This window comes from Mobula hypostoma, chromosome 1 (genome assembly GCF_963921235.1).
Source record: "Mobula hypostoma chromosome 1, sMobHyp1.1, whole genome shotgun sequence".
Lineage (NCBI taxonomy): Eukaryota > Metazoa > Chordata > Chondrichthyes > Myliobatiformes > Myliobatidae > Mobula > Mobula hypostoma.
Genome location: NC_086097.1, coordinates 162,906,538 through 162,932,596, shown reverse-complemented (window position 1 = coordinate 162,932,596; position 26,059 = coordinate 162,906,538). Strand labels below are relative to the sequence as shown.

Genomic DNA, 26,059 nt, shown 5'->3' with positions numbered 1-26,059 from the left:
GCCTTTCTGAAACGTTGGTGCCCAGGAGTGAACACAATATTCCAGACCTTATTAAATCAGACAGCATCTGTGGAAGGAAACGAACAGTCGATGTTTCAGGACGAGATTCTTCATGAGGGCTCCATGAACCATCAAGTGTTTATTTCCCTCCATAGGTGCTGCCTGACCCCAAAGAGTTACTCCAGCACCTTGTTTTTTTGCATCTGCACTCCCTTGCGTCTATTCCAGGTATTACTGACCAGGATATTTGTCCGCATTTCTGAATTACACAGAGGGAAGGACCCTGGTCCCATTCTCCAATAGCCATTTGGGAGCCTAGGCAATGGGAATGGCCAGAGGGTGCCATCATAAGAAATATCAAATCCAAGTTCAATTTTGTTTGCCATAGCAAACGACATTACACCCTTCCTAATGAGTCATTGGATAGGAGACCTCTGTTTTGACAAAATGCCTCAGTGCCCAGAAATTGGAGCATTAAAGGATACAGGAACTGTATTCATCATGAAGTGACTGTCTTTAGACACTTCCATAACAATCTAGTCTTCCTAATACAAGGCCAAACTGGAAGCTAAATCAGATAGGCCCCTTCCATAATTTTGCACTTCTTGTGTCCCCTACCCCAGGCACTGCAAATAGATTCCCCTTCACTTTATAGCTCACTCAACTTCTGATGATTCGTCTTGTCAAGCCCTGATGTCTTTCTTCCCAACCATCTATCACTTCAGTCCTTTGATATATTTCTGTTGACCTCCCCAGACCTGCACTGAACTATCCATCACTGCATCACGCCAGGTTTCTCCCTTTCTCCTCACACCCACCAAGCTTCTGGCACCAGGCCATCAAAGTCTCTCCCCAATGATCTTACATCACATCACTGTCATGATTTGAAGTAGTGAGTGGAGGGGAGGGGGCGGAGGGAGAGAGAGAGAGAGATTGTTGCAAGGCTGGAGCCATTTGAAAAGAACAAGTCTCGTCAGGAGTGAGTTTTATTTGAGCCAATAAAAAGAAGATGGGTGTGAGTGGGCAAATGTTAGAGTGGGAGGCTTTGGCGCGACAAGATTAGGCAAGCGCAGGCAAAGGTTCCAATTAAGTTTCTATTAAGTTTTTTCTTTATTTATTTCTCTTTCTTTGTCTACTACTACATAGCTAGTGCATTGAGAATGGGTCCAAAGCTAGTGGTAGGTTTTTTGTATGAGATGTAGGAACTTTGGGACACCTCCAATCACCCTGATAACTACATCTACACGAAGTGCATCGAGCTGCAGCTTTACTCATTTCGCAGGGGAATGGGTGTACCTCTTTGGATACTGTTGAGGGGTGGGGGGAAGATGGGGGATGAGGTAGCAACCTACCAGGGAGAAGCCACAGTGAGCAAGTCTCTGACATTGAGTCTGGCTCTGTGGCTCAGAAGAGAGGGAGTGCGAAGAGCAGTATAGTACTGATAGGGGATTCCACACTTAGAGGAGCAGAGAGGAGATTTTGTGGATATGAAAAAGAAACCCGGATGGTAATTTGCCTCCCAGGTGCCAGGGTCAGGGATCTCTCAGATCAGGTCCATCAGGAGAAGTTGAAGCCAGAAGTTGTGGTGCATACTAGTACCAACTACATAAGTAGGAATTGGGAGGAGCTCCTGAATAGAGAATATAGTGATTTGGGTAGAAAGCTGAAAAGCAGGGCCTCCAAGGTAGTAATCTCTGAATTGCTGCCTGTGTAACATGCCAGTGAGGGTAATAATAGAATGATTGGGCAAGTGAGTGGATGGCTGAGGAATTGGTGCAGTGGGCAGGATTTCAGATTTCTGGATCATTGGGATCTCTTCTGGGAGAGTTATGAACTATAGAAAAAGGATGGGTTACACCTGAACCTGAAGGGGATCAATAACCTTGTGGGCAGGTTTGCTAGAGCAGTTAGGGAGGGTTTAAATCAAACTGGCAGGGGGATGGGAACTGGAGTAATAGGGCTGAGGATGGGGCAGTTGGTAAACAAGTAGGTTAAGTGTGTAGTGAAACTGTGATGAAGGCCTGACTAAAATTTCAGTCAGTGTGATGAGTTGAAATGCAACATATGAGCAAAATCACAAAGGGTAATGGATACAAGACTGAAGGTGATATACTTGAATGGCCATAGTATACAAGATAAGGTAGATGATATTATAGCGCAGTTACAAATTAGAAGGTACGTCGTTGTGTGCATCAGCAAATTGTGGATGAAAGAAGATCATAGTTGGGATTATAACATCCAAGGATACACGTTATATTGAAAGAACAGGCAGGTAGGCAGAGGAAGTGGGGTGGCTCTGGTGGTAAACAAGGAAATTAAATCCTTAGAGATGACATGGATTCGGAAGACATAGAATCCTTGTGGCTAAAGTTAAGAAATTGCAAGGGTAAAAAGACCCTGAAGGGAGTTATTTATATACAGACTTCCAAATAGTAGGAAGGATGTGGAATACAGGTTTCCCCCGCCATCCGAAGGTAGAGCATTCCTATGAAACGGTTCGTAAGCCGGAATGTCGTAAAGCAAAGAAGCAATTACCATTTATTTATATGGGATAATTTTGTGAGCATTTGCAGACCCAAAAATAACCTACCAAATCATGCCAAATAACACATAAAACCTAAATTAACAGTAACATATAGTAAAAGAAGGAATGATATGATAAATGCACAGCCTGTATAAAGTAGAAATACTTTTCCACAATCATTGCCGGCACTGTTCTCCGTAGCGAAAATCTCACGCAAGCGCTGTTGGCAAAAACACTCTCCAGTAACCTTTAAGCTATGAAGCTGCCAAATCATACCAAATAACGCATAAAAATACACAGCCTATATAAAGTAGAAATAATGTATGTACAGTGTAGTATCACTTATGGGAATCAGGAAGACAGCTTACCGAGCACACTGATGATGGTGTGTTAGACTGAGTCATCGGAGTTTGGGTGGTGCAGTGTCCCCACCCTCCGGGCCGCCGACTGATACTGATCCGTGAAGCATGCAGTGGTGCAGCGGTAGCTGGGAGGCACACGGCATATCTTTAAGAAAAAGCCGAAATAAACATGCTAATTAATTAGGTGCCGCCCAGCACGTAAATGTCAGCCCGGATCAGAGGTGAATCTATCAGTTCTTGGTCATGGGATGCCAAAACCTCTTCAACATCATCTTCGTCAGCTTCCACTAGGCAAACTCACTTTGTCCTTATTTCGTTCTCCACGATTGAAACACTTAATTATGTCTAGTTATACGCTAAGTGTAACACCCTTACGAGCTCTTTTAGGCTTTTCCGATACTTTAGAGCTCATCTTGCAAACGGCTGCTCACAGGCACGTGTTTAAGCAATGCCGGCGAGAATGCAGTTCCGAATCCGGGGGAGAGCGGCTGCTCGGGGCGCGCGCGGCCTTTTATCGTGTGCTGCCTTTCTTTGTAACAGTGAAAACACTTTCTGTTAGCGAAAACAGGGAACTAATGTAGGTCTTTTGTAACAGTGAGGTTTTGAAAAGCGAACGTTCGAAAAGCGGGGGACACCTGTACTAATTACAACGGAAGGTAGAAAAGGTAGATTGGGAAAATCAGGTAGGTGCTGGATCCCAAAAGAGGGAGATGAATTTTTAGAGTATCTTGTGGTTGAGCCTGCTTGGGGAAAGGCAACACTGGATTGGGTGTTGCGTGATGAACCAGATTTGATTAGGGAGCTTAAGGTAAAGGAACCTTTGGGAGGTAGTGATCACAATGTGAAAGATTTCACCCTACAGTTTGAGAGAGAGAAGCTAAAGCCGGGTGTATCAATATCATAGTAGAGCAAAAAGGAATTACAGAGGCATGTGAGAAGAGCTGACCAAAGTTGATTGGAAGGAAACACTAGCAAGAATGACAGGTGAACAACAATGTCTGGAGTTTCTGGGGACTATTTAGAAAGTACAGGATAGATTACATCCCAGAGATGAGGAAGTATTCTAAGGAGAGGATGAGGCAACTGTAGCTGACAAGGGAAGGCAAAGATGAGTAGATAAAGAGAATTTACGTTGGCCGGAGGGTAGTGAATCTAGATTTCTTTGCCACATGTGGCTGTGGAGGCCGGGTAATTGGTTATATTTAAGGCAGAAGTTGATAGGTTTTTGATTAGTCAGGGTGTGAAAAGTTATGGAGTGAAGCCAGGAGAATGAGGTTGAGAGGGAAATGGATAAGCCTTGATGAAATGGCAGAGCAGACTCAATGGGCCAAATGGCCTAATTTTATGGTCTTATGGTCAAAGTCAGCATAAAGGCAAAAAAAGAGGGCACACAATGTAGTCAAAATTAGTGAGAAGCAAAAAAAGAGGGCACACAATGTACTCAAAAATAGTGGGAAGATAGAGGATTGGGAAACTTACAGAAGGCAACTTAAAGTGCCATAAGGAGAGAAAAAAAAATATGAAGGGAAGCTAGCCAGTAATAGGAAAGAGACTGTCAGAAGTTTTTTTTTTCAAACATATTACGAGTAAAAGAGAAGTGAGAGTAGCTGTCAGGCCACTGGAAAATTACACTGGAGAGATAATGGGTAATAAGAAACGGTGGACAAACTTGATAAGACTTTTGCATTAGTCTTCACTATGGAAGACACTAGCAGTGTGCAAGAAATTCGAGTGTCAAGGGGTAGAAATGAGTGGACTTGCTACTACTAAGGAGAAGGTGCTAGAGAAGCTGAAAGGTCTGAAGGTAGGTAGGTCACCTGGACCAGATGGACTACACCCCAAGGTTCTGAAAGAGATAGCTGAAGAGATTGTGAATACATTAGTAATAATCTTTGAAGAATCAATAGATTCTGGAATAGTTCCAGAGAACTGGAAAATTGAAAATGTCACTCCACTCCTTAGGAGGGAGTGAGGCAGGAGAAAGAAAATTATGGGCAGTTAGCCTGACTTAAGTGATTGGGAAGTTGTTGGAGTCCATTATTAAAGATGAGGTTTTGCTGTACATAGAAGCACATGAGGAAATGGGCCAAAGTCAGCATGGTTTCTTTACAGGAAAATCTTCCCTGACAAATCTCTTGGAATTCTATGAGGAAATAACAGGCTGGATAAATACTGCTTAGATTTAGATTTTTAGGAATACAAGGCGCCACACGAGTCAGCATGGTTTCTTTAAGCGAAAATCTTGTCGGTCAAATCTGTTGGAATTCTGAGGAAATGACAGGCAGGATAGATACTAGCAACACACATCAAATTTGCTGGTGAACGCAGCAGGCCAGGCAGCATCTCTAGGAAGAGGTACAGTCGACGTTTCGGGCTGAGACCCTTCGTCAGGGCTAATGGAAGGAAGAGCTAGTAAGAGATTTGAAAGTGGGAGGGGAGGGGGAGATCCAAAATGATAGGAGAAGACAGGAGGGGGAGGGATGGAGCCAAGGGCTGGACAGATGATTGGCAAAAGGGATATGAGAGGATCATGGGACAGGAGGCCCAGGGAGAAGGAAAAGGGCGAGGGGGGGAAAAACCCAGATCCTCTAGATGAGAAAGAATTTTTTTAACCAGAGGATGGTGTTTGCATACATTTTGAGAGGACTAGAATATAAGACAAATGATGTAAAGCTGATGCTCTGTAAGGCATTGGTCAGACTGCACTTGGAGTATTGTGAGCCGTGTTGGTTCCCATATCTAAGAAAAGATGTCCTGGCCTTGGAGAGTGTCCAGAGGACATTTCCAAGAATGATTCCAGGAATGAAAGGGTTAACATATGAGAAATGTTCAATGGTTTTGGGCCTGTACTCGCTGGAGTTCAGAAGAATGAAGGGGAATCTCATTGAAACCTATTAATTATTGAATGGCCTGGATAAAATGGATGTGTGGAGGAAGTTTCCCTTCACAGGAGAGTCTAGGACTACGAGGCACAGCCTCAGAATAGAACAACATCCATTTAGAACGTAGATGAGAAGGAATTTTTTTCACCAGAGGATTGGAATCCATATGCCATAAATGGCTGTGGAAGCGAAGCCATTGGGTATACTTGAAGTGGAGATTGATAGGTTCTTCCTTAGGTAAAGCATCAAAGGTTATGGGGAGAAGGCAAGAGAATGGGATTGAGAAGGGTTATAAATTAGCCATGATGGAATGGCGGGGCAGATTCGATGGGCTTAGTTCTGCTCCTATGTTTTACGAACTTCATAACCACCTCGCCCTCCATCCCACCCCCTGTGGTATTATGTATACCCTTTTAAAAGAAGGGAGTATACTTCTTAATTTGCCAACTGACCCCCCCCCCACCCCCGCCAAGTGTAAGTTGCACTCAACTAACTAAAAATGTTTTATTTTCCGGTTATAACAAAATGAGATCTAAAGGACATGTTTGTCCTTTAGACATTTTATGGCAACCTGACCTTTTTGGACGGCTAGTTTATCTATTTGATTTAAAGTATCAATTTTAGCTGGATTTATTTTAATATTATTTACAATAAATACCATTTGTTAGTGTTGTATTGATTGCTGTTAAACCCACACAATAATCTCCGGTGAAGTCCTGGTTTAATATGTCTCCCATTTATGAATGGAACATAGCTCAAGTCATAACAATTAATTTATCTCCAAAAGATTTCATGTCTGTAGTTATGCTCAGGTATCTTGGATTGGAAAATAATACTTCAGATAGATATACGATCTCTATCAGAGCCAGGTCTTGAATTAAGTTACAAGTATTAAACATTCTTGGCCACAGTTGATGTTCCTAAGTGTGACCATTTGCCGCATATTATTGGCAACAGCATCACCACCCTAACTAAAAGAGACTGAAGTACTTAGGATGGTGTTCACTGCTTGCCTCTCAAGTCCATTTAGATCTGATAATAAATGGAGACATAGCCAGTGACACCCATATTCTGCGAAAGAATAAAGGATAACTTCAGGGGTTCAGAGGTCCGATTGGCCGCCTCCAGTGGATTAATGTACAACAAATCAACAAAGTCAACTTTTAATGCTTCAGCAGGCAGTAAAGAAACATGACTTCAGTTAAAAATGTTGCAAAGGAAATCCTCAGTGCTGTGAAGAAATAAGCATTTTATTTCTACTTAGAGGTTGTTCTTCAGAGCCTAATTGCTTTAGCGTTATCTTGTCAATCCCATTTGGACAATTTTTTGCTTCAGTTACGCCACACTTAATCAACGTACATGGATTATTCCCACCACACAACAACACGGAGGCGTAGTGGTTAGCAGAATGCTTTACAGTACAGGTCACCCGGCTTCAGTTCCCGCTGTTGCATGTAAGGAATTTTTTACGTTCTCCCCGTGACCGCATGGGTTTCCTTCGGATGCCCCGGTTTCCTCCCACAGTCCAAAGGTGTACCAGTAGGGAGGTTAATTGGTCATTGTAAATTGTCCTGTGATTAGGCTAGGATTAAATCAGGGAATTGCTGGGTAGCGTGGCTCAAAAGTGCCAGAAGGGCCTTTTCCACACTGTATCTCAATCAATAAATAAGTAAATAAAACCTGCTGAGTGACAACAATCTATTTGTGATTCTCTATTTCTGTAAACCAGGGATGTCGAGACAATACAGCAGGAGATCACTGTGAAGTGTGTGCTTCAGGATATTATGGTAGAGTAAATGGATCTATCAATGACTGCTCACTCTGCGCCTGTCCCAGGCCCCATCTTGGCAGGTAAAGTATGATTACAGGCAAATGCAAGCTGCAGAGGTTGACTTCCTTTCCTGAGCAAAAGGAAAGTAATTTCCACAGTGTTTCTCCCACAACACTGTGATACCCACACAAAATGCTGGAGGAACTCAGCAAGTCAGGCAGCATCAATGGTGGTGAATAAACAATCAATGTTTAGGGCCGATACCCCTCTTTAGGACTGGAAAGGAAGGGGGCAGATGAAAGGTGGGGAAAGAGAAGGAATGTAAGCTGGCTGGTGATAGGTGAGACCCAGGTGAGGGGGAAGGTGGGTGGTGAGGGAGTATCTTGAGGTAAGAAACTGGGACAGGATTGGCGGAAGAGACAAATTGCTGAAGAATAACGAATCTGACAGGAGAGGACTGTAGACCAAGGAAGAAAGGGAAGGAGGGGAACTGGAGGGAGGCAGTAGAGGAGGCCATGGGCAGACATGTCAGAATGGAAATGGGAAGCTGAATTGAAATGGGGGCCACCAGAAAATCTTGCTATTTGTGGCAGTCCAAGCGCAGGTGCTTGATAGAGTGGTCCCCCAACCTGTGCCGGGTCTCACCAATGTAGAGGAGGCTGGATCAAGAGCACCAGCTACAATAGATAACCCCCACAGATTTGCAGGTGAAGTGTCACCTCACCACCTCACCCATTTCAATTTGACTTCCCTTTATTTCTTTGGCTCTTGAACCTACCACCTCCCAGCTTCTTACTTCATCCCCCCTCCCCACCCGTCACCCTTTCCCCTCACCTATTCTCACTTGTCACCTGCTAGCTTGTACTCCTTCCCCTCCCTCTGCCTTCCTATTCTGGCTTCTGCTGTCCTTCCTTTCCAGTCCTGATGAATGGTATCAGCCCAAAACACCGACGGTTTATTCCCCTCCAAAGGCACTGCCTCCAGCATTTTGGGTGTGTTCCAGCATCTGCAGAGTCTGTTGTGTTTACAACACTGTGATAACTGGGTGTGATGGGGAAGTACAAAGGAAGAGCTGAGGCATTAAGTTTGGTCCTGACTGAACCACCAACAGAATCAGTCAGGGTGCAGATCTAGCCCGCTAGTTTGCAATCCTTTCTAATGAAGTTATATACACAAGCACCTTTGTGCTGAATTTAACAGATAAAGTTGTCAAAAGCAAGACATTATTTCAAATAAATTGAAACAGGCAGCACAGCAACACAGCTACATTGCCCTGGATTTGATCCTGATCTGTGAGGCATTTGCATGTTCTCCCTGTGACTTTGTGGGCTTCCTGCTGGTGCTCTGGTTTCCTCTCATGTACCAAAGACATGTAGGTCGATAGGTTGATCAGCCAAAGTAAATTGCCCCCTCTTTGTGTGAGTGGAAGAATCTACAGGGGGTTGATGGAATAGAAAATAGGATTGGTGTAGATGAGCGCTTGCTGGTAGTGTAAACTCAGTAGGCTGAAGGGCCTGTTTCTCTGATGCATGACTTTCAGAGATTTTAAATGTTTTACTGAGATCCACATCCACCTGTGGTGCTTTTTAGAAAGAAGTAAGCTCAAATTGGTCGAGTTTTCACGGCTCGCTTTTTAAATCCTGCTGAGTTTTTGCACCGATTTCCCTTGATTAAGTTACTTCAGTTCATCAGTATCAGACTCAAACACTCAAGTCAGTTAGACTGTCTGTTTGATTTGGTTAATCAAAGGGATTTCAATTTTAAGTTATCTCTTAATTGTAAATTTAGTGTGGTTATTTTACATGTGGTAATAATGTAAAACATATTGACAGGTGGTATCAACTTTCAACTGAACACTCAGCATTCCAGCCGAGTAACTTCATTGTAATGATTTTGTCTTGGGCTGCTGAAACGGTGCTACCCATTATTATCCCATCATATAATTTAACCTCCCCCCGCCCCCCAGTAGTTTCTTGGTCCCAGTACTGAGATATTTATTACGAACAACAGAATTCCATGCGTCCCAAATCCACTTCCAGCCAAGATACTTTCAGTTTGCATTTGAGTTGTTGATCAAGGGACTTCAATTCCCATGAACACGTGGCATCTACTTGGCCTTAACATAATTTTCCTCTATCCCATTTCTCTCCAGCTTTAGCCCCACGTGCGTGTTAGAAGGTGTGAGTGATTTCCGCTGTAATGCCTGCCTGCCTGGCTATGAAGGACAGTACTGTGAAAGGTTGGTTTTACTGTTACTGTGCAGCTTGGAGCTTGTTTAGTTGTGGGGTGACAGGTTTATCAAGAGTATAAATCAACTGTACAATTTTAAGATGAAAATGGCTTGTATTAATCAGTGTGCAGCAACAAGCAATATTATTTAATGAGAAGATCTGAACCTAGTCAGCACATTTGGTTTTATGATGTTCATGCAAAATGTAAATTCATTCAGAATTACGTTCAATTAAGGAACTAAGGTAAGTCTTGGTTACATCAATACACTCATTTTAATATGTGGGTGTTCTGCTACCAAGTTTTGTAAACTCTGAAAAATACTTTGGAAATCAGAAAAGTGGTATTAAATACCTGTGTTTTCCTCAATAATTACTTATCCCTCCATGTCTCCAGATGTGCTCCTGGTCACTATGGTAACCCACGTGCTTCAGATGGGAAGTGTCATAAATGTGAATGTAATCCAAGTGGTTCCATCCATAATAACTGTGATTCTCTCCTGGGCTATTGCATTTGCAAATTGGGTGTTACGGGTCGTCTCTGTGATCAGTGTGAACGTAAGCATGTGCTGGTGGAAACTGAATGCATATGTAAGTATCCCTTCTTAAACTGCCTGCTTTCTCTATAATTTGCTTTACAGAATTTTAAAGGGAAGCATTTTATTGATTTTCTGAATGATGATTCAACTCAGAACATTTTTAAGAGTGGATTTAATCACAGGCCTTTCCAAATTAAAACTAAAATTACCTGCTTTGCATTTGAACCAATCAGATGGCTGAGGTTCTCAGTGCTCTGATACTTAATCTCAGCCATGGAAGCAATTGCTTCAATGTCTCTGATAGAGGAAGGAGGTCAATGTTCTTTCTTCTTACCTCTACTGAATGGTTGTGTGTTTGTCGTGAGCATGAAGGAGGTTTACTTCTGACTCAGTGATTCATCTGAGCACTTACCTGATCCTTACAGCTATCAGAACTTTCAAGGCTGTGTGCAAGGGACAGTGACGAGAAACAAGGCACTTGGGATATTGATCTGTAATGAACCGCAATCACACTTTGCCACAGTGTTCTGTTACGTACCCCGTAACTGGGTTGCCAAACCAGCAGAAATGGATCACTCAGTTGGAGTCTGGAGTACTAGAACTAAGAAAGTTTTATTAAAGAAACAAGCAACACAGTAATCGAAAGGATAATAAATGCAACAGTTCAGCGATGATAAACACACATGTGCACAGAATTAAGATAACAGCATCAATCAAGCTCTATCGTTGTCTAGGGGTAAATGACCAAATTTCAAAGTGACTCAAAGTTCAGTCCAATTTAGTAGTTCAGTTCGCAGTAATCGTTGCCATGGCGATGGACAACGTGGGGGAAGAGAGAGAGGGAACAGGAACAACTGATCATTCAGACACTGCTTCACTCACAGACCGGCGAGATGGCTCACAAGCAACTTTTGGGCGGGTCCTTGGTGATGTCACCTGAGGTCACCGACTGTGACCACTCCTCCAGATGCGGTCGATCCTCTGCAGTGAACCCGGCACCCAGGCAAGGGCGGACACACATCGGGTTCCCGCTGATCGTACCTTTCCACCCTGTGCGTTGTCTGGTACTTCTCACCAACTCGTGAGAGGCGTACTGCTTCCAGGGTCTCGTTACCTCAGGTGGCGTGTGTGTCCTGCCTTAGCGAACCGGTCCCTTTTTATCCCCCTGCTGGGGCATCGCCTGTCCACCACTTCAAACAGTTCAAGGTTCAAAGGGGGGAGCCGCTCCAGACAGCTCTCTCTCCCCCGTCCCTTCATTACACATCTCCAGACGCTGCTCCATTGTTCCTTATCTCTCCTTCCCCTGAGGGCAGGTGGCAGACCACTTGCTGATGTCACTGATGCTAACCCAGACCAGCAAACATCTTAATTTTATGTGTATTCTCGTCACAGTTCGTACTGTGGCTCTATTCATTTGTACGGCACCAACTATACGGTTGCTGCCAGGCAGTGATGCCTGTTTTGTGGAACTGCTTAGTTCCAGTTCAAGCTGAGAAGTGTCAATTAACGATAGTTTGTCTCTTTATGTGTCCATAGCAGGACATGAAAATCACTCTATGAGGCAGCGGTTCTGTTAGCTGTGCCAACTTGGCTTCTTTGAAGAGGTGGCACAACTAACAGAACTGCTGCCTCACAGCTTCAGAGACCTGGGTTCAAAGCCGACCTCCGGTGCTGTCTGTGATGATGTTGCATTTTCTTGTGGGTTTTCCCTGGCTGTTCCTGGTTCCTCCCACATCCCAAAGATGTATGATTGGCCACTGTAAATTTCCTCTAGTGTCTAGGTGAGTGGTAGAATCTGGCAAGAATGTGGGGAGAATAAAAGTGATGGTTAGTGCAGATTTGCTGAACAACTTGATGGAAGTAGACAACCTCTTTCTTATGGAGACAGATAGTACATAATTGAGTGGAGGAGGCCACTTCTATTGAAACAAAAAAGAAAATCATGAGACATGTGCAGTGGTTAGCTAATCATGTGGTGCATTTTGTATTAACACCCAGAGTCATAAGTAACCTCATGTTTGATTATAGTTTGAATCTTGCCCTGAGAGTCGCACATTGAACTCCAAAGCCTGAAAGGCAAGTCGGTCTACTTTCAAAGAAACTTTTCAATCCTTTGCATGGGAGCATTTTGAAAGAAATCCACCATTCCGTGTTATTTAAGTGGATGTAACAATTGGGGCCATGAGCTCAGAGTTAACTTGCCTAGGGAGAATGAGTCAGTTTTGAAACTTGCAGGTTTTATTTATTTCCAATCCTGCTCAGCCCGGAAGTTAATGAAGAGCACAGGGAGCTGCCCATCCCAAACTTTACATATTCAAATAAAGCATGTTTGGATAAATTAGGGCTTTTAAGTCTGAAAATGGAAACACCAAATAACAGTAATTTACATAAGATAGCGTTGTGTTCAGATTTTTCTTTAGAGGAGAAAGTTGCAGATGTACTATTAACTTATTTATTTGCAGTAGTGACGGAGGCAGAAGAGTAGGATCTAGAAGTTAACATAAAGACTATTTGTTCCTTTCACATACATCAAGCAAAATTTAGCTGGAAATGAAGACAAGTGAAGATACTTAGAAAGGAAGTGGGGCTCACCAGTGAAAATCATCTAAAATATGGACAGAAAGGCACAGAATAAGGATGTAAAGGGCCCACAATCATGACTTGATTAAAATACAAGTGCTGAAAGGGCAGAGAAAGATTGTTGGTGCAAATTCCTGGTTCTGGAAGAAATTGTGATGATTAATAATGAGCATTGCTTCCAGAATATCATGGATTGTTTAGTCATTCTGCAGGTATCTGAATGCTGGGATTACAAAGGTGGGAGGGGTCCAGTAGAATATACAGGTGCAGTTTTACAAATGGAAGTTAAAAGATTCTTCTTAAATATTTTTATTGGTAAAGCAGCAAAATCATTGTAATAGTGTTTTCAATTTCTTGAATGAAGAACACTTTGTTTTTCACATTTCACATCCTTCACTCCTCAGCTTGTGATGATGAATGTACAGGGCTTCTGCTGTTTGACCTCGACAACCTGGAAGCCAGTTTGATGGCAATTAACTTCACAGGGTTTGACCTAGCTCCTTATAATCTCATCTCCGCCATTGAAAACATCACTGAGAAATACAAGGTGAGATATTTAAAAATGACTTCCATATGGCTTGAGCGAGAGCTGCTTGCAGCACATTAACATGGAGGTCATAGAAACATTGAAAGTCGGGGTGGGAGTAGGCCAGTTAATCCTTTCACCATTCAATGTGGTCATACCTGATCATTCAGTTTTGCTGCCTTAACTGCCTTGGTAGACATTTTTATTGATGCCAAACAAAATCCAGATCATTGAACCTTCCTTTTTTTAAATCTGTTGCTATTCAAATAATAATATATCTTCCAATTATTTGGTCAAGCTGGATAACAAAACATTTATCCACATTATATCACAACTGCCGTGCATTTGAACCCTCACTTAACTTCTCCAGATGACTTTGAATCCCCCCTTCCTTCCATCTCACAGCTCGCACTCCCATCCAGCTACGTGCTGTTTGCAAACTTGGAGATATTATTTTTAATTCTCTCATGTAAATTACTACAGTGCTGTGGTCAATCAGCAAACGTCTTCCTGATGCAGGGCCTCAACCCAAAATGTTGACAGTTCCTTTCCCCCGCAGATGCTGCTCAACCTACTGAGTTCCTTCAGCAACACACCCAAAATGCTGGAGGACCTCAGCAGGCCGGGCAGCAGCTGTAGAAAAAAAGTACAGTTGACATTTTGGGCCGGGACCCTCCGGCAAGACTGGAGGGAAAAACGGTGAGGAGTAGATTAAAAGGTGGGGGAGGGGGGTGAGAAACACAAGGTGATAGGTGAAACCGGGTGGGGGGGGGTAGGTAAGTAACTGGGAAGTTGTTTCTTCAGACTTACTCTGTCACTCAGTATCATTGTGGCTAATCTTTTGTGCTAGTTTCCCATGGCCCTCAATTCCCCAACTTTCTAAAGTACATCACATGCTGCAGGTGTTGGTGATGGTGCCACACGCATGGGCTGACCTCATCCCCAACATGTAAAATTTATTTCCACAAATCTTTGCTTGCTTTTGCAATGCAAATGCCACGTTCGTCGGGTCAACTTGTGCCTCTCTGAAAATGTGATTGTCCTGTTCTAAATGAGGTGTACGTAGAGTGTAGTCATTTGCCATAGAACCCTTAGCACAGTGAACAAAGAGTGGTACAGAACAGGAACAGGCCCTTCAGTGCACCTCGATCAGACCTGAAAACAGCATCTGCCCTTACCCCTCTGTTCCCCTCTTTGGTGTTGCTGAGTAGGTTGCCCTTAGTTGTGCTTGAAGTTGAGTCTCCTCAGGTCAAGCCTGCACAGGTGTCATCTGCGTAGGTGTGTACCTTCACTCTTTGGAAGGGGTGGGGGGGGGGAGCTGCAGGAGAAGGACTGTGAGTAGAGCGGGGAGGGGAAAATGTGGAAAGGGGAGTGAATGGAGGAGTGAGGGGAGGATGAGTGAGTGGAGTAAGGAGGGGTGAAGCAGTGAGGGAGGAGGGTAGTGGGAATCAGAGGGGAGAGGCTGTGAATGGAGGAGGAGTGAGTTGGTGGAGTTGAGAGTGAGTTGAGGGGAGGAGGGAGGGGGAAGTAAGTGAAGCAGAAGGAAGGTAGAAGATGGAGCAGCAAGAGCTATAGGATTTAAATTGTTTCATGTGATTATAGATATAAATATCTGGTTACATGGGGTTAAAGCAAAACATCTTTCTCTTGATGAGCACTTACATTGTAACTCTGGCCCTTCTCACCAAAATTTTGTGCACCACTGGTTTAGATGCAATGCACAGCGACATCCACAAATTGTTAATGTTTATATAGTATTGCAACCTGTAATTACAGAAGATCTCCTTGTTTGACTTATACAACAATGCAACAGGTTCAGCCAATGAGTTAAAAATTGGCCAGCCTTTACACATTTCTGGGCTAATTTACATGTAAATAAAATAAACTTGTATGTTTCTTTTCTACTTTTAACAAAGACACATTAATGATATACTCAGATGACCACTTAAAGGCTGTGGGATTAACAACGTAGTCATAGATAGACACAGTATGGAAACAGGCCCTTCAGCCGGAGTCCATACTAGCCACTACACTGCCACCCCAACCCATTTGATTTTCTTCATATTCCTCATCAGATTCTACTCCTCACACAGACAATTACAGTGGATCTGGGAGAACGTCATGGGGAAACTCATGTGACCACAGGGAGAACATACCAACTCAACATGTAGTGGGGCTGGCATAGTGTTCTGGATAGTCTAATGCTTATTTCACTGGACAGACACGGAGAGTCTTAAGTTCAAGGCCTACCTTGCAGTTTATTAAATTCAAGTGCATTTAGTTCAAGTTTAAGTAGTCAGCATGACCATGCATAGCCAGGGTATAAAAGCCATGAAAATGAGCTTTTTGCGACAGCAGCAGCACAGTAGAAACATGGCAAACAAATTAGCATAATATAATTAGCATAAATTCACACTAATATAAATTAGATATAATTTGGTTAAAAAAACATACAGGTTTGTTCAAAAATATGAAGCACTGGGGAAGAAGTTGACTTTGAACCTTGAAGAGTGGGTCATTTAAATAAATCTGGGATAAACAATTATTACCAGTAAAACTGCTGCGTGTTTGTAAGTGGTTAGAGAGCTGATCTACCATTTTCATCCCATCGGTCCTTTGTGTGAGTCCAGACCCATGGATGTTGCAGATTTGTGACAGCCTCCTCAGTATAGGGGCAATTGGAATTGACCTTGCTTCCCAGTTCTGCCAGTGGTGCCCACGTCACACATGAGAAAGGTGTTAGAATGGGAAGATTCATGACTAGTCTAGCAATGGTGAAATGCCATAAACGAACCTTTCTTCAATGACTATCTGCCGAACTACATACTGTGAAGTATTGACACAGCAGCTATTAACACTTAGAAAACACTGATTAATGAAATTTGGAAATAATTGATATTTTTATTAATATTTCTATGAGTAGTTGTCAGTGTCCAATTATTAATAACATGCATCCTTTCAAAGTAAAGATGATGGAATTGCAATAAATAATTATTTATTCTGGAGAGGACTCTCACAATGCTGTTGTAGAATAGGTGGTAAGTCCTATAGATAGACTTGGCCATGAGTTGTCAGTTCTCTTGGTGTTAAATGAGACAGAGGCTTTCTGGCAAAGGCAGCAGTTTTCACCTGGAGCCGATACCACAACTGCTGAAGTCAGTTAATGTGGAACCGCTGCAGCCTTGGTCTTGAGCTTGTTGAATGCTCAAGGAGACCACAACAAGAGATTTGCTAATGCCATCTTGTATCTTGGTACTCAAATTTTCAACCTGTTATGGAAATAAGTGAACTCAACTTGGAGGTAACATTTATAGTTGCATTTTTTTTTTCAGTGCAGCACCGCTGGCAAGAATTTTCAAAGTAAGGTGCGTTGTAAAGTAAACAGGGTTTAGTGAACTAAAGTTGAAAATACTTTGCTACCAGTAACTGAGAGCCCTTTAAATATGCATTACTGGAAAACAGTTCTAGAAACACAGGGCACTAGAGTCCAGTGGAAGACAGAGTCACTGAAATTGAATTTTTATATTTGAAGAGAAGCCAATGGCTGCATGAAATAGTGTAGAAGGAAAAGTACTTGAGTATAGTGGCTTTGTTTAATGGTAGTCCTCTTACCTCAGAGTTAGAATGCTGTAATTTAGGAATTCATTTACTTATGAGATGTACATTGAAACATAGGGTGAAATGATGTCATTTGCGTTAACAACCAACACAACCTAACATTAGCTGGGGTAGCCCGTAAGTGTTGCCGCACAATCCAGAGCCAACATAGCGTGCCCACAATGAACAACACAGAGCAAAACTGAATACAACAAGTAACAAAACGAGAGCAGCAAAACAAGCCTTGTTTCCCCTCCTTCCCCCCGCCCCCCCCCCCACTGTACACAAACACGGTCCTTCAACCCCAGTGAATGCATTCCGCAAATATTCCACTGGCTGGAAAGCACCTTGACACACCCTGAGAACATGAGCTGCTGTACTTTAACTGACGATAATATTGTACCTTCCTTCAGTTAGTCCTGACGAAGGGTCTCGGCCTGAAACGTCGACTGCGCCTCTTCCTATAGATGCTGCTTGGCCTGCTGCGTTCACCAGCAACTTTGATGTATGTTGCTTGAATTTCCAGCATCTGCAGAATTCCTGTTGTTTGCGTTTATAATTATGTACCTCATAGCTTAGTGTTTAGATAATAGGACCCACTCACCAGTTCTTGATTTGAATTCTGATGTAACTAGGTGAAAATGTGATGGTAAATGTTGCATTTTCGATAAATCGTTTTAAATCACAATGGTGCTACTAATGTTTAGCCTTTGAAACAGAACAGTATTTTTCCCTTTTCCATCTTCTTTATATATTGCCACGCTTTCCTGGCAGCTGGAATATATTTGTCAACATGACGATTATCAAGTGCCTAGCCTTCTTGTGTCAGCATCTTCAGTGAACGGTAGTGACCTATTCAACTATAGTACCCGCCCCTTCAGTGATATTATGAAAATTTAGCTGCAGGATGGGAGGGGAGAGGTCAGGTCATTGTTCATAGTGAGGCAATGCAGAAGGAGACCTCTGATTGCTGCTTCCTTTTCTTAGCAACTTGAAGGTGCAAAGTGAAATCATGTGGAACTGAACTTGTGTATCAGCAGGCTCAAGGACAGCTTGTCAACCACTGTTAGGTTATTAAATGGTCCCCAGAACCAGAAGATGCACTCTTGATCTCACATTCTACCTCGTGATCTATATGGATGGCATGCAAAACAAAGTTTTTCACTGTACCTCACTACATATAACAGTAATATTAAACCAGAACCATAATAAATGTAAAAGAAAAATCACATTCAGCTAGAATAGCAATTATGCAATGACAAGTTGGAATGCTAATATTGATTTTTGTCCTACAGTTGCTGTCCGAAATGTTGAATATTTACTGTTCTGTGCTTCAAATTTCCAGAATATGTAGATTTTTAAAATAGTAGAGACTGGAAATGCTGGAAACCTGGAGCAACACACAAAATGCTGGATGAATTCAGCAGGTCAGGCAGCATCTGTGGAGGGAAATAGTCGACATTTCAAGATGAGACTCTTCATCGGCATTGGAAAGAAAGGGGAGAGATAGCCTGCATAACGGGGTGGGGGGCGGGGTGGAGGAAGAGCTGGCAGGTGACAGATGCAGGTGAGGGGAGGGGGCGAGAGTCAGCTGAGGAAGGAGGAAAGTAGGAGTGATGGAAAAGGAATGACTTTTAAGGAAGGGGGAGAGTAGAAGTGGTCTATACATTTGGAGGTGATAGACAGCAGTGAGAAAGGGCTGAAGAAGATGGAATAGGAGAGGACAATGCACCATGGAATGTGTGGGTGATATGCAGATCGAGATGGTGGGGGAGGAGAAAAAGAAGGGTAGGATAAGGGAAAAAAATGGGGGGGGGGCAACAAAGGAGAGTGATTACCAGGTTAGAGAAGTCAATGTCCATGCCTTTGCTATTGTGAACTGCTAGGATTAGTAGAAAGAAACTATTTCTGCTGGCTCTCAAGTTCTGGATCATAGATTAGTGAGTCAATTTTGAGCCCGTCATCTTAGTAATTAAATTGGAATGATTTCAACATGTGAAAGGTGGCAGAAAATTACAGTCCTTTTGCGCAGAAGTCAGTTGATATTGGATCAATGATTAATTTGATACATTTTGTTAACAAAAGGATTCAGGAGCATGAAGGAAAGTTAAGTATATGGAGTTAAATCTTATATTTGGCCACGATCGTATTAGCAGGCAAAATAGGCTTGAGTTGCGTTTATCCTGACAGATTTTCTTTCATCAGTGGAGAACGCGGAATGTTGGACTTACATTATATTCATTAGCATGAATAATTTGTCAAAACCTTAAATAGTTAATTAATATAGCTTAATGGGTTAAACAGCTCCAAAGATGATTGAGTTTTCTGGTTTTCTTGTAGATTACCTTGGCACCGGAAAGAAAGACCAGTGCCGCAATCATGCAGGCAGAGGGACAGGTGTCTACATTAGCTTCGGACATCCATCATTTACAGCAGAAGGTAAGCCAAATCCTTGTCTCCTTCTCAGTTAAAGTTGCAAAATTTCACTGAACAAGGGATATTCATCTAGAAATTCACCTTTGGTTAGTTGAACTTGTCATTTTGTATAGTGGCAGTTGGGTGTTTTGTTTTGTTTCCGGAATCCAGTGAACTTTGGTGGATCCAGTTATCTACATACTGATGAATGAGGATGTATTTCTAAGCAATTTAATCTGTCTATATTTATTAGACTGCTTATTTCCTACTTGGGCATCCCATGAGAATAACAGCCTCTATTTGATGTACAGAGGGATCTTAGGGTCCAAGCTTCTGCAGCTTACTGACAGCAGAAAGGGTGATAAAATACACATCGACAGACTGGTAAAGAAGAGCTATGGCATGCTTGCATCATTTGTTAGGGCTTTGAGTGTGAGAGTCAGGAAATCACATTGCAATTATACAAAACTTCACTTTGGTGGTACTTGGAGTTTTGCGTTCAATTCTGGTGGCTCCTTCACAGGGAGGATATAGGTGAAGAAGTAGCTTACCAAGATGCTGCATGTTTTAGGGGGTATGAACTATAAGGAAAACTTACACAAACTTAGATTGCTTTCTCTGGAGCGTCGGAGACTGAAGGGAGGCCTGATGGAAGTTTTGAAAATTATGAGAGGCATAGTTAAAATAGAGAGCTAGAAACTATTTTGCAAGGTAGAAATGTCAGATACTAGAGCAACACACATCAAAGTTGCTGGTGAACGCAGCAGGCCAGGCAGCATCTCTAGGAAGAGACACAGTCGACGTTTCAGGCCGAGACCCTTCGTCAGGACTAACTGAAGGAAGAGCTAGTAAGAGATTTGAAAGTGGGAGGGGGAGGGGGGGATCCAAAATGATAGGGGAAGACAGGAGGGGCAGGGATGGAGCCAAGAGCTGGACAGGTGATTGGCAAAAGGGATATGAGCGGATCATGGGACAGGAGGCCCAAGGAGAAGCAAAAGGGGGAGGGGGGGAAACTCAGAGGATGGGCAAGGGGTATAGTCAGAGGGACAGAGGAAGAAAAAGGAGAGAGAGAAAGAATGTGTGTATATAAATAAATAACGAATGGGGTACGAGGGGGAGGTGGGGCATTAGCGGAAGTTAGAGAAGTCAATGTTCATGCTATCAGGTTGGAGGCTACCCAGATGGAATATAAGGTGTTGTTCCTCCAACCTGAGTGTGGCTTCATCTTTACAGTAGAGGAGGCCGTGGATAGACATATCAGAATGGGAATGGGATGTGGAATTAAAATGTGTGGCCACTGGGAGATCCTGCTTTCTCTGGCAGACAGAGCGTAGGTGTTCAGCAAAACGATCTCCCAGTCTGCGTTGAGTCTCGCCAATATATAGAAGGCCACATCAGGAGCACCGGACTCAGTATATCACCCCAGCCGACTCACAGGTGAAGTGTTGTCTCACCTGGAAGGACTGTCTGGGGCCCTGAATGGTGGTAAGGGAGGAAGTGTAAGGGCATGTGTAGCACTTGTTCCGCTTACAAGGATAAGTGCCAGGAGGGAGATCAGTGGGGAGGGATCGGCGCGACGAATGGACAAGGGAGTCGCGTAGGGAGCGATCCCTGCGGAAAGCAGATGGGGGGGGAGAGAAAGATGTGCTTAGTGGTGGGATCCCATTGGAGGTGGCGGAAGTTACGGTGAATAATATGTTGGACCCGGAGGCTGGTGGGGTGGTAGTTGAGAACCAGGGGAACCCTATTCCTAGTGGGGTGACGGGAGGATGGAGTGAGAGCAGAAGTGCGTGAAATGGGGTAGATGCGTTTGAGAGCAGAGTTGATGATGGAGGAAGGGAAGTCCCTTTCTTTAAAAAAGGAGGACCTCTCCCTCGTCCTGGAATGAAAAGCCTCATCCTGAGAGCAGATGCGGCAGAGACGGAGGAATTGCGAGTCCCTTCCACCCCCACCAACGACCACTTCTCCCATCTTCAACCCTCCTCCTCTTCATGGACACCCCACTCTGGTCTTCTGCCTGCTCTGGATCTCTTTATTGCTAACTGCCGACGGGACATCAACCGTCTCGACTTCACCGCACCTTGTTCCCATTCCAACCTTACTCCTTCCGAACGCTCTGCTCTCCACTCTCTCCGCACTAATCCTAACCTTACTATTAACTGGCCGATAAGCGGGGGGCTGTTGTAGTCTGGCATACTGACCGCTACCTTGCCAAGGCACAGCGACAACTCGCGGATACCTCCTCTTATTTACCCCTTGATCGTGACCCCACTAAGGAGCACCAGGCCATTGTCTCCAAAACCATCACTGACTTTATCCGCTCAGGGGATCTCCCATCCACTGTTACCAACCTTATAGTTCCCACACCTCGCACTTCCCGTTTCTACCTCCTACCCAAGATCCACAAACCTGCCTGTCTTGGCCGACCTATTGTCTCAGCTTGCTCCTGCCCCACCAAACTCGTTTCTGCATACCTCGACACGGTTTTATTCCCCCTTGTTCAATCCCTTCCTACCTATGTTCGTGACACTTCTCACGCTCCTAAACTCGATGATTTTAAGTTCCCTGGCCCCCACCGCTTTATTTTCACCATGGATGTCCAATCCCTAAATACTTCCATCCGCCATCAGGAAGGCCTCAAAGCTCTCCGCTTCTTTTTGGATTCCAGACCTAATCAGTTCCCCTCTACCACCTCTCTGCTCCGTCTAGCGGAATTAGTCCTTACTCTTAATAATTTCTCCTTTGGCTCCTCCCACTTCCTCCAAACTAAAGGTGTAGCTATGGGCACCCGTATGGGTCCTAGCTATGCCTGTCTTTTTGTTAGCTTTGTGGAACAATCTATGTTCCAAACCTATTCTGGTATCTGTCCCCCACTTTTCCTTCGCTACATTGATGACTGCATTGGCGCTGCTTCCTGCACGCATGCTGAGCTCATTGACTTCATTAACTTTGCCTCCAACTTTCACCCTGCCCTCAAGTTTACCTGGTCCATTTCCGATACCACCCTCCCCTTTCTAGATCTTTCTGTCTCTGTCTCTGGAGACAGCTTATCCACTGATGTCTACTATAAACCTACTGACTCTCACAGCTATCTGGACTATTCCTCTTCTCACCCTGTCTCTTGCAAAAATGCCATCCCCTTCTCGCAATTCCTCCGTCTCCGCCGCATCTGCTCTCAGGATGAGGCTTTTCATTCCAGGATGAGGGAGATGTCCTTTTTTAAAGAAAGGGGCTTCCCTTCCCCCACCATCAACTCTGCTCTCAAACGCATCTACCCCATTTCACGCACTTCTGCTCTCACTCCATCCTCCCGCCACCCCACTAGGAATAGGGTTCCCCTGGTTCTCAACTACCACCCCACCAGCCTCCGGGTCCAATATATTATTCTCCGTAACTTCTGCCACCTCCAAAGGGATCCCACCACGAAGCACATCTTTCCCTCCCCCCCTCTCTCTGCCTTCCGCAGGGATAGCTCCCTACGCGACTCCCTTGTCCATTCGTCGCGCCCATCCCTCCCCACTGATCTCCCTCCTGGCACTTATCCTTGTAAGTGGAACAAGGGCTACACATGCCCTTACACTCCCTCCCTTACCACCATTCAGGGCCCCAGACAGTCCTTCCAGGTGAGACGACACTTCACCTGTGAGTCGGCTGGGGTGATATACTGAGTCCAGTGCTCCTGATGTGGCCTTCTATATATTGGCGAGACCCAACGCAGACTGGGAGATCGTTTTGCTGAACACTTATGCTGTGTCTGCCAGAGAAAGCAGGATCTCCCAGTGGCCACACATTTTAATTCCACGTCCCATTCCCATTCTGACATGTCTATCCACGGCCTCCTCTACTGTAAAGATGAAGCCACACTCAGGCTGGAGGAACAACACCTTATATTCCATCTGGGTAGCCTCCAACCTGATGGCATGAACATTGACTTCTGTAACTTCTGCTAATGCCCCACCTCCCCCACGTACCCCATCCGTTATTTATATACACACATTCTTTCTCTCTCTCTCTCCTTTTTCTCCCTCTGTCCCTTTGACTATACCCCGTGCCCATCCTCTGAGTTTTTTTCCCCCCTCCCCCTTTTCTTTCTCCGTGGCCCTCCTGTCCCATGATCCTCTCATATCCCTTTTGCCAATCACCTGTCCAGCTCTTGGCTCCATCCCTCCCCCTCCTGTCTTCTCCTATCATTTTGTATCTCCCCCTCTCTCTTTCAAATCTCTTATTAGCTCTTCCTTCAGTTCGTCCTGACGAAGGGTCTCGGCCCGAATCATCGACTGTACCTCTTCCTAGAGATGCTGCCTGGCCTGCTGCGTTCACCAGCAACTTTGATGTGTGTTGCTTGAATTTCCAGCATCTGCAGAATTCCTCGTGTTTAAGATACTAGAGGACATGCGTTTAAGGAGTGAGTTTAACGGAGATGTGAGGGTTAAATTTTTTAAACAAGCGCGGTGGGTACCTGCAATGGGCGGCAGGGATCATGATGGAAACAGACACAATGGTGGTCATTGGGTGTCAATGAGACACAAGAATGGACAGGGAATGGTGGGATATGGGTTATGTACAGGCAGAAGAGACTTTGTTTAATCAGAATCAGAGTGTAAGGCACAGATTAATTTTCCTTGTGTAGCAGGACCGTTCAGGAATGGCATAGTGGCATGGCTGGTAGGGCTGCCACCAGGGACATTCCTGATTTTAGGTGGTGTCTATGTGGAGTTTCCCCATTCACCCGGTGGCCATGCGTGTGCCCTCCAGGCACTGCATCCAATGAAATATGGATTGGTGGGTTAATTTGCCACTATAAAACAAGCCAAGGTGAGGGTTAGAATCTGGGAGGAGTTGATAGGAGTACGGGGATGATTTTTAAAAATGGGCAGATGGTCACACAGACGTGGTGAACCAAGGGGCTTATTTCCAAGGGCATATGAGTCTATGTCTTTACTTTTGTTGCTACATCCGTGCAAGTGTGTTCTCTCCTGTTTTTGACTCCATGGGACAAGCATTAGCAGAAATGTAAAATGTGACACATTTTCTATGCCAGGTCACTCAGTACCTTGGATATGGGCAGACCTTGAATAAGGCTGTGGGGAGAACATTAACCAGGACTCTGGAGCTTGAAGCATATGTAAATGAAACTTCAAAATCTATAAAAGGTATGCACTGTACATCATTCATTGATAGTTTGGGGATTTAATGAAAACTCAAACCAGTTTCAGAGTTTTTGTTTGCTTAAAATAATGTCAGGTTCTGCCAAATCTATGCAGATGTACAAGGTAGAAAGTGCCATCTGCTGTGTGTTCCACAGCATAGCGGGGTTGAAGTACCCTCTTGCTTTACATTACATTGAATCTGAAAGGTTACATCAATCAGATAAAGTGAATATCAATATCTGGATAAATAATCAGCATTTCAACCCAAAAGTCTTAAATTTACAACTTTTAGAATGCCAACCTTAATCTCATTTAGTCTTCAATACAATGAATTGAAGTGCAAAAAGCATTAATATGAGCATGTAAATCAATGGGATGTCTCCTTCAAAGGAGACATGGAAACAGAGACAGATTTGTTTTTCACTTCAAGTGCTAAATCTATAAAGCATGTCAGTCACTGCTCGTACTTTCCGATATTCGGTTCTATTGAGTTCAGTTTATGGGAGGAGAATTGGGAGGTAATAATCTTGCAAACTAGCTTTCAAAGGTAGATTTCTCATTTACGATGTCATTCACTCCAAATGACTGCCTTTAAAATCAATGCTGCGTTTAGAGCTTTGGAGATTGAATTGTTGATAATCCATACAGATGTGGATATTTACTTTAGGTCCCAATAATCAATGCAATCCTTGGGATTCTATGTGGATATAAGGCACAGTTTAAATTGAATCCTTGCAAGAGAATGTGTCCAATGAATGCAGATGTAATTATGATGCACAAGGATTTTCAAATCTAATCTCTAGTTATAACGGCCGACTTGAATGAGCACTCAGGTTGAAGTGGCCTGGGAGTATTCAAGCCAGTTAAAATTTTCCATTAACATTGCAGGAAAATGCCCTTGAATTCTGGTCAAAGTGATTTCCTTTTTAATTTTGCTCCAGGCTATGGGCCAACTGTCAGGAGAGATGATAAGTCAGTCACCTATACCACATGCTACTGCGACCAAGATGTGTGAGACTGGCAGTTTTCATAGGCAATTTCCATCTTTTTCCCTGTAATTCTCTGGAGGGCCTCTTACCATTGCTCTGTATCTCTCCCTGATGGAAGATTCTAGACTGAGTGTGATATTATAGGAGTATTCACGACTGCCTTAGCTCAATGTCAATATAGGACCCGTTTGTGTAAGAATAGTATTTGAAACACTGGAAGCTAAAATTCAGATTTATAAAGTGATTCAAATGTGATTCAAAAATATACTTAAGAATATCTGCTAAATATCATTATTAAAAATTTTTCAAATGACTTTAAATTATCTCTCCTCCAATCATTCCCCTTTCTTTCAAGAAGGTACCTATTTTTCCCCAATATTTACAGCCACATTTAAGAAGTAACAAATGAACCTTGGATTACTTTCTTATCTATCCAGTTGTTTATATATATTTGTTTATAGGATTTGGGCATTGTTGGTAAGGTTAGTGTTGCTTT

General features: G+C 43.6%; 1 protein-coding gene across 1 annotated transcript in view; it reads left to right on the top strand.

The window, feature by feature from the left end:
• The window catches only part of lama1 (laminin, alpha 1), a 349,617-nt gene that overhangs the window by 209,151 nt on the left and 114,407 nt on the right, over positions 1-26,059 (top strand). Inside the window, exons 30-35 of the mRNA XM_063058896.1 lie at positions 7,498-7,619; positions 9,692-9,778; positions 10,165-10,358; positions 13,291-13,433; positions 19,350-19,448; positions 24,466-24,577. Of these exons, the coding sequence (XP_062914966.1) occupies positions 7,498-7,619; positions 9,692-9,778; positions 10,165-10,358; positions 13,291-13,433; positions 19,350-19,448; positions 24,466-24,577 (757 nt within the window). The remainder of the gene's footprint in view (positions 1-7,497; positions 7,620-9,691; positions 9,779-10,164; positions 10,359-13,290; positions 13,434-19,349; positions 19,449-24,465; positions 24,578-26,059) is intronic.